General features: G+C 36.1%; 1 protein-coding gene across 1 annotated transcript in view; it reads right to left on the reverse strand.

The window, feature by feature from the left end:
• Positions 1-9,152, reverse strand: part of LOC122089380 (kinesin-like protein KIN-7E, chloroplastic) — a 30,493-nt gene that overhangs the window by 19,830 nt on the left and 1,511 nt on the right. Inside the window, exons 3-7 of the mRNA XM_042659063.1 lie at positions 6,531-6,620; positions 3,793-3,845; positions 2,941-3,006; positions 2,778-2,831; positions 1,538-1,597 (exon numbers count right to left, since the gene is read on the reverse strand). Of these exons, the coding sequence (XP_042514997.1) occupies positions 1,538-1,597; positions 2,778-2,831; positions 2,941-3,006; positions 3,793-3,845; positions 6,531-6,620 (323 nt within the window). The remainder of the gene's footprint in view (positions 1-1,537; positions 1,598-2,777; positions 2,832-2,940; positions 3,007-3,792; positions 3,846-6,530; positions 6,621-9,152) is intronic.

Genomic DNA, 9,152 nt, shown 5'->3' on the forward strand with positions numbered 1-9,152 from the left:
CATTATTGAAGAGCTTCAAGTTCACCAATCACTTACTATTGATCTGGAGTGGTTGAAGCTTCTGCGTGCTGAGTTTCATGTTGCCAAATTTCTAGCCGACCTACATCCTGATTGCAAATCAGTCAAGAGTCTAACTCCTTCCTGGTGGGAAAGCACCTTCCTTGAATGGGACATTCTCCCATCTCCAAGGCAAATCTACTTCATCCAAGGTTGACCCTTCTCCTTCACATAAGGTTCAGCCTTTATTTCTGGCTGAGGTCATGGTTCTAGTATCTCTGGGAGAGGCCATGACCAATGGAGAGGTCATGGCCATGGACCCGGTGGTCGTTTTACAGGTGGACAGCAAATTTGCCAGATCTTCTCAACAGTGTACCTTTTGTGGGAAGCCAAATTATACAATTGACACTTGTTGTGCCAAACATGGTGGACCAAATTGGGCCAATCAGTTAGTCAACACTGCCATGACTGATAATTCTATTGACAGAGTGACTCCGAGTGACACAGCTCTTGCACCGGCATTTGGGACTTTTTCTACTGTTTTTGTGTATTGGGATGATAATAACCATATTCTCAAGCACCTACAACAGCTTGAGTCATCTACCTCCACCTCTACGACCACTTTAGCTCATTCAGGTAACTCTACTCTTCTTACCACCACCTCATTCACTCCATGGATTATTGATTCTGGTGCATCCTCACATATGACGGGTAAGTCAACTGTCTCTTAATTGTTCTGTTACTTACTTACTTCTACCCTTCTTATTGTGTCTTTCAAGACCTGTAGACAAGAAGAACGATTGGTGGAGGGCTTGAACAGATTGGACTCTACTATTTGGATGGCACCAGACCATCTATGGTTGATGCTACCACTACCAGTGGATCCTCTCCTCTTCAATGGCATCTTCGAGTGGGACATTTATCTTTATCAAACCTTCAGCTTATGATTCCAATTTCCAAGTTGCAAGTCCATCTCTCACCTCGAGTGTGAAGCATGTGAACTGGGGAAACATCACCGGTTGCCATTCCTTCACGTACGATTTTGTCTTTACTTTCTTTAGTTCATGGACATTTGGGGTCCGTGTTGTGGTATGCATCTAATCTAACACATCCCATGGTTTAAAATAACCCTTTTCAACTTTCTTGGGATGAGAATTACTGGTGTTTCTAAGGATTCTTCTACAAACAAGTTATTGTACATACATATGGTTTAACATAAGTAAATTATAACATAACTACTGTAAAATAACAATAAAAATGTAGATTCTTCTACTTTGTGTTGATCACAATGGCAATCTAAAGGACAAGCAAAGTATCATCACTTTTCAAATATTACCATTTTAATTACCAAACAAATACATTTGGTTTCATTCAAATAGATTACAGTTTCCCCACTAATGGCAATAAAAGAAAACGATTTCAAAAATATTGAGAAAAATAATTACAGCAATTGGAAAACTTCTCCCCGATCAAAGTAATTAAACTTCAAATAAATTAATTGCATTCATATTGTCCATCTCCATTATATCAACCTAATTACCTGAGCATCTTCTCGTATTCTTAGGTTCTGCCCTGTTGGATCAAGCAAGTCATTAATAACCTGGAGAAACAGAAAGCTAGAAGACTGAAAATAATGCACCAGAAAATAATCTCAAAGATGAATAAGAAACAAGTTCTTCAGCTTTTGCTGAAATATCAGAGAAAATAAAGCACACACAGTTATTGTCTGAAGTAGGCTCTTTCAACAAAAACAATGTGAAGAATGACCACGAGACCATGTAGTAAACTATATACTGGAAGATTTATTACCTTTATTTACCACTAAACCAGAAAAGAAGCCTAAATCAAGAACACCCCACCAAATTTGGATTTCGGATGCCTCAGACAGTTCTTTGTAACATTTTAGAAAGCTTCATTAACGATAAAAATGTTACTGCTTGACATTCTCTGCCATCTATGCAAAAGATAATGAGAACAAGGATGTAGGTCCTCTGTTGTTGTTGTTGTTATGTTAGCTCTGGCTTACCACTTTTGAAAGCTTCCTGTTATCTTTTTATTTCAATAAATTGGTACTTATCACAAAATTAATAATAAGGAAATGGCCATTGTCACTTGTGTGGGCCCTTGTCAACTACTTTTAAGTGTCATTCTTGTGAACGTACTCCCTGGCAGGATAACTAACCATTAGATACCAGGATGTCCCAGTGTCCCATAACCTAGTAACACACCATGTACAGGGATTTTCCCTCTTTTGTTTTCGGCAGACCCAGTTCTTCAACCAGAATTGACTTTGCAAACAACTTGTAAGTGTAATAATTACAGATGGAAAGTTAGATTGGACTGAATTTTAACACATGACTAGATCAGGACCTACACAACATGTCCAATTAATTCAATCACTAATGCACTGCCAGGTATCCCCAACCCAGAATACTTACTATGTCATAGCTGGATCCCCACTCCCTAGGGACAAAAATTGGTGGAGCCATCATCTTCCAGACATTGCAAAGAAACAGCTCCAACACAACAACATTTATATTTGACAATCATGTGTTCAAGATCAGACTAGCCTACATGATTGCAACTTCCAATTTGAAGAACACCAGTACTGTGGCTTACAAGTTACAACAGTGGGGATCTTTCTCATTCCTTTTGGTTTTGATAGAACTCTAAGCTGAAAATTTATTCATCACCTCAGCTTTAAAGAAATACATCCAATTGTGAAGGATAACAGCCAATTCAAATACCAAAAGCATATAATCAATTCAGGATGTACTGACCTCATTATATATTTCCAGATATGAAACACGAAGAAGAAATTCCCGCCCAGGTGTCTGCGGCATATGTTGACCAAAGTTAATCATGGAATATAATAACTGCATGCAAAACCATCAATTTGACCCAAAAAAATAATATATATATATATATATAATATTCCACTACCTCTTGTATGATGCTAAAGACATCCTTCACAGCCAATGGAATAATCCCAGGTGACTTTTGCTCTCCCTACAAGAGAGTCGAACAATAAAAAAAATTGAAACATGTGTAACTTTCAAGCATTATAATTCAGATAATAAATCAATTAAAATCTCTACAAATTCAAACAATAAATAAATTTAAATCTCTATAAAGGCTTTTTATAAGAATAGACAAATGTAATGGACAACGACATTGATTAAAAGCAATCGTCGAGAAATTACACAAGGAATATACCTCAACCACTTTCTTAGTTTCTCAAGCCAAGCCAAAAGTTTAGGCCCACACTTTTTCAAAGCTTGTAAACAGGTAGCAAAACCATACAGAAGTGACAATAGATACAGAGCTAAACTACTATATAGCCCAAACAACTATTCAGGTTTGAAAATTTGGCTGGAATACGGAGTAATTCCTGGTAAGGATTAGCTTGCTTCCTATGAAATTTTATTTCACAGTTAAAGAGTAAAACTTGGTCCAGATTCCCTTTTCTGTTCTCTGATGAAAATAAAAGAATTTTTAATATATTAGGAAAAGAAAGAGTGTGATACCCCACTGTATAGCAACAATACAAAATTTTAAAGTATCACAAACAAATCATCTATTCCTCTGAGCCCAATTTCCTTTAAACAGTGCAGGACAAAAGCTGGTAGACCGAATCAAAAGTAAGCCAGTAGGAAGAGCAAAAATATCTCCAAAACTTCCATTTAAAATGAACATTGCTAAAGAATTAAATTCTTATCAAATAGATGTATCAAAGCAACTAAAACGCTTGACTGTAAGTGGCTGTTTGGTCAAATAACAAGACGAGTTACTTACATGCATTGTGTGAGTCTTTCCACTACTAGTAACACCATAAGCAAATACAGTGCCTAACAAAATCAGAATAAAACAAAAAAGGTCATCGTTTATGAAAGAGTAAATAATGCATGCTGCAAGAAAAATAGAATTAACTAAAAAACAATAGACTCACTGCAGTAACTAAAAGACTAATTTTCATCATGCATCAATGCTATAGCAATAAAATCTGAAGGCAAGAATTCTGATTATATAGGATAAAGATCAAGCAGGTCCTAAAGCTAAGATTCAATAATCAGGAAATGAATCAGACCATGGTTTTTAGACTTTTTTCTCCCAGAAAATCATAAAAGGCACCTTTCTTAGTGTTTTATTTTTCTTCTTCTTCTTCTTCTTCTTCTCTTTTTTTTTTTTTTTAGGTGGCGGGGTGTGTGGGGGAATGGAGGAAGGAAAATGAGATAAAAGATGAAACAATCCCATGTTAAAACCATGCATTCATATGCAAGACCTATCAAACATGGTAGAGATCTTTGAAGATGAAGCTTGAAACAGAATACAACTAGGCTGGTCAATACAGCCTTCTTTTAGGAAGAAGTCCCACCAAAACCCAGGCTACCCAGCTCACTTTTCAAGAAAATGTTAAAATGACTCATCGCCTCACAAAAACCTCACAGAAATGGAGAAAGCAAATATTAAACAAAAAACAAAATACAATTGTGGAGTGTCATCAAGTTTGTTTGAAATGCAAAAGACACTTGCAGCTTTCATCAAAGATTTTGGTAGTTTGGTCTTTTGATCTTTCCTATCTAACATCCCATCATATTACCAACTTAAGTCAATTTTCTCATAATGTGATGTCTCTGTGCACATTTTTCAAAAGGTCCAATGTAAATATGTAATAAAGAGCAGGTTGATTATTTTGGAAGTGTGACCTTGTACGGATGGGTACCACAGATACTCTGATAATAACCAGCACTTCATAGCCAGAAACACAATTAAATATAAAGTACTGCATTGTTTGTGCCAAAAAATGAATGCAAAGTTTATCTTAACTCTTAAGTATGCAAGAGAGGCTCAATCAACCATGAACAAATGAATGGAATCAAAGGACTTTCTTCGAGTAACTTCACAACATATGATGCAAGACAAACATCAACAGTAGCACAATATCAAAACTTCCACTTAAATCTCACTTCCAACAACTCAAAAACAGAAAATAAAGTTCAGAGATTATAGTAGAACTAGTTAAAAAGTACTTAGCTTCAACCAAATACATATTCTATCGTCTATTGACAACAATAACATAGGACTCTCAAAGACTCACACATCTCCAACGGTATCAAGAGAAGAAGTATGCCAACAATACACCTTCCAAATTTCATTCAGTAATCAAAATCACTATTTACATGCTTTGGATGCCCATTGCCTTCTTACAGGCTTACTAATTTTCAATGCCGCAATATCCTAGCCAAAAACTATTCAGAAAGCAACCTAACCCAAATAAGTAACTAAAATCATTTCTGAAATTTAAACATATTGTTCTGGCTCCTACTATAAGTTTAGCAACTCCACCAGTGTTTAACCTCTTTCATAAACAAATTAGATTCCAGAATTGGCATGATAGAAACCCTGCAACAACCTGACACCCTGTTGATAAGGTAATAGAATAGATCTTTAAAATGGCACCAAAATCACATAAGGTTTCCAAGTATCGACTCTCCAAAAATAGCTCCAGATGAAATAGTTCCCTGATTTCATTATGCAACCAGAGATGACATTTGCAAGACAAAAGTTGTTCTTACAGAAAACTGGACAACATTGGTTGAAACCTGTCAATTTGATTACACCTGTGCATGCAAGGAATTCCTAGGGTCGCAACTCACGCTCAGTGGATGCTAGTTGGAGTTCAGTTCTTTGAGAGAACAACAACTCCCTTTTTTTTTTTTTTTTAATACAGGCTACCATGCAGAGACCACCTTGGAGATTATGAAAAACAACAACAACTCAGCCTTATCCCAACTAAATGGAGTCGGCTAAAAGGAAGGGAACACAACAACAGCAATGTAGTAGACTCCCCCCTCAATGGGGTCGGTTATATGGATGCTTGCACTCCAATCAGCTCTATTCAAGGCATTGTTCTAAACCTCAGAATTTTGACCGAAATTTCACAAGTTTCTAGGGTTTCGACCTACCCGGAGATTGCCAAGTTTTGGAAATTTCGACCTAAATTTCGGTTTCAACCAACCATGATTCGAGGTCATACTTGGGACACTCCTCCTTATTGGTGCATCCTCATGCCTCCATTGAACAGTGCCATGCCACCTCAAACAACTTTCTCAAAGTTTATCATGAATCGGAGCAACTCCCAAATCAGCCCTAATATGGTTATTCCTTGCTTTATCCTTCCTAGTTTTGCTGCAAATCCATCTCAACATCCTCATCTCTGCTACACATAGCATATCTATATAACGCTTCTTAAATATCTAACATTCCACCCTTGCACATCATAGCCAGCCGTACAACCATCCCAACTATGAAACCAAAAGAAAGCTAACTTCCACTTCTTTACTTTCTTTTATGTCTTTCAAACCATCTCAACTATGGAACATAAAATTAGAAGATTTTCTAAACAGGAACCCTACAGCATGAACTAAAGCATTTATGACAATGTCACTGGAATCTTCCCACAGCCCTGTTATCATACAAGCCTCTCTTATTGTGGATTGAAAAGAATATTTTCAGTAAAGAAATGGAGTTACCATTAATTCCTTCCATAGCACCACTTACAACATGCTGAGCAGCAACATCATAAACATGGCGTGTGGTTGTTGCAGGCCCAAATACTTTATCTGCAAAAACAAAATTTAATAATTGACATTTTAGAGAGTGAAATGCATCGAGGATTTAGAGCAAAGAAATATTAAGTCTCATAGTCTGAACAGAAAAAGAGAGGGAGATTCACTCTACAATCTGCCATTCAGATACAATTTTTGTTATTCAATCATCCATGCATTTCAGTTTCCAATATTCCATTCCATATGGGCAGTGAGTCCAGGAACAAGAAGCGTGCCCCTGGAAATGGTTGGGAGCTCTTTGATGGGGAACTCAACGATAATCTTACTAAAAAGTGAAAAGTGGGTGTGAAATTGTGAATGAGCTGAGACTCTAATCAACGTTTTATATGGAGGGAGCATTACCCTTCATATTTTCTTGTGATATTGAAGCCTTTGCTATTTTTTTAATGCAAATTTCCTCACTTTATGGCTTAGAATTGAGGACAGATAAGTAGTCGCCTCTAATTTGATCTGACATCTGATATTCTGATTCCTAGACATCTCTCTGATGGACTTCCATTTACAGACTACCATTACATCCTGCAACCTCATAGATCGAAAAAGTACACAGCAATCCATTCAGTAAATTGTCCTTTTTTTTGCCTCCCTTTTTTTTTCCTAAAAAACCATTTCAACCAATCTACGTCAAAAAGAAATAAGAATGTGAAGAGACATAAGCATCTTTTTTTTTTTTTTTTTTTTTTTTTTTTTGGTGGGGAGGGGGTGGGGATGAGGACCGAGGATAACCAATTCTTTTTTAAATATAACATTGGATTTGAACAATAATATCATGACAGTACATAAAAATTTTACGCCTCTGCACATGGTTAGAAGATTGGTAACTGAATTTATGCAACCACAGAGAGAAATTTGGGGGAGAACAACAATCTAAAAAATTAAAAGGTTGCAAACATAATGTAATAACCTCATATATCTATACGTTAGTTACATGGAAGTTAAATTCCTACACAACATTAAAAACATTTAGTTTTTCTTACAAATAATTAAAAAGTAATAAGGATTTATGACTTTTTTATGAGTAACAGACTAGTTATTAATTTGAAAATAAAAAGTTGAGATAAAATGCAAATATAAAGATAATTACCTAGTGTTTAAACTCCACTGGTATAATAGATGGAGTTTAAATTTATGGATTAGAACAGAGAGATTTGCCAGAGTATTCAGGAAAACTGCATTTTGAAGATAAGTTCAGGTCTACTGATTCAGTAGTTGATAAAGATAAAGCATCACTCATTTCCAGTGTTTTAGACAACTTTAACAATTAAGTTTACAAATTTCCTCTAGATTGGATGAGCAAATACTATGCAACAGCTTGATTATTTGTATTTGTTAGCCTTCTATTACAAAGCTCAAAACGTTAGCTTGCTTCTTTTTTTCCTATGGGTAATAGATATCAGGTCTTGCTTTCTTCTTGTCAACAAAAACATATATTGAAGGAAAGAGAATGAAGAAGGCATTCCTCTAATTCTTAAAGTGCCACCAATGATAATATAGAGAACCCATAAATCTCAAATCATCGACAATCATTTGCTGAATCAAAAAGGTAATAAGTGACTTTATTATAAAAAGGATTTCAAATTTTATGCTGATCCAATAGACAATGACAGAAGAAGTATGTCTTAAAAGCCAGTGTTTTTTGATAGTGGTCGACAAGCTCTTCAATTGTATCGGCCAAATCATTGGGGTTGGGAACTTGGGATTTTCTTGGCTCCTATCTATCCAAAAATGCTGACAAAATATTCAGTGTATTCGCTTCTTGGATCTTCATGAAACTAGGATATTGTGAATAACGAGTAGACTTCCGCTTCTTGGGGCAGATGATTCTCTGTTTCTATCTTCCTTTTTAGTTAATAAATCCTTTGTACATGTCTCTTACGCTCTCTCTTTAAGGTTTACACCCTCTAGCGACACAATTCACTATCTTACCAGAGAGAGAGAGAGAGAGAGAGAGGTGTAGCATTAAAATAGAGAGACAGAGGAAGGAAGAAGAAAATAAGATTTTTGAACCAATGCAGGAACACCTCCCACCTATTACCCTACACATCTAAAAGTCAAGCCACCTCCCTTATGGGCAGTCTCGACAAACAAAGCCCCTCAGCTGGACAATAGATTTTACATACCTTGATCAGAGTAGGCATATTGGCTGATTCATATTGGTAATGTCAGTCCCCAATCCAGCAGATGCCATCAATATCTGAGAAGACAGCTGATATTTTGCCAATATCCACACAGATTGGCCATCCATTAGAATTGCTGATTGTCGTTCTGACCCTGTTTAACTATTAAATCCTTTATTAGCTCTCTCCCAATATTTATTTCGCTTGACTGAAAAATTGTTCCCTCATAACAGGAACTCTACCAATGATCTTCTGTACATCTTCAGTTTCCATTGACAGTAAGCCTAGGAATGCATACTAAAGTATTTTCTAGGTTTATTGATATTTGAATAAATTAAAAGCACTTCTAATACTAGTTCCACTTTTGGAAGACCCTGTATTATATCACCATATCTCAATTTTTCATATT

Source organism: Macadamia integrifolia, chromosome 2, assembly GCF_013358625.1.
Source record: "Macadamia integrifolia cultivar HAES 741 chromosome 2, SCU_Mint_v3, whole genome shotgun sequence".
NCBI lineage: Eukaryota > Viridiplantae > Streptophyta > Magnoliopsida > Proteales > Proteaceae > Macadamia > Macadamia integrifolia.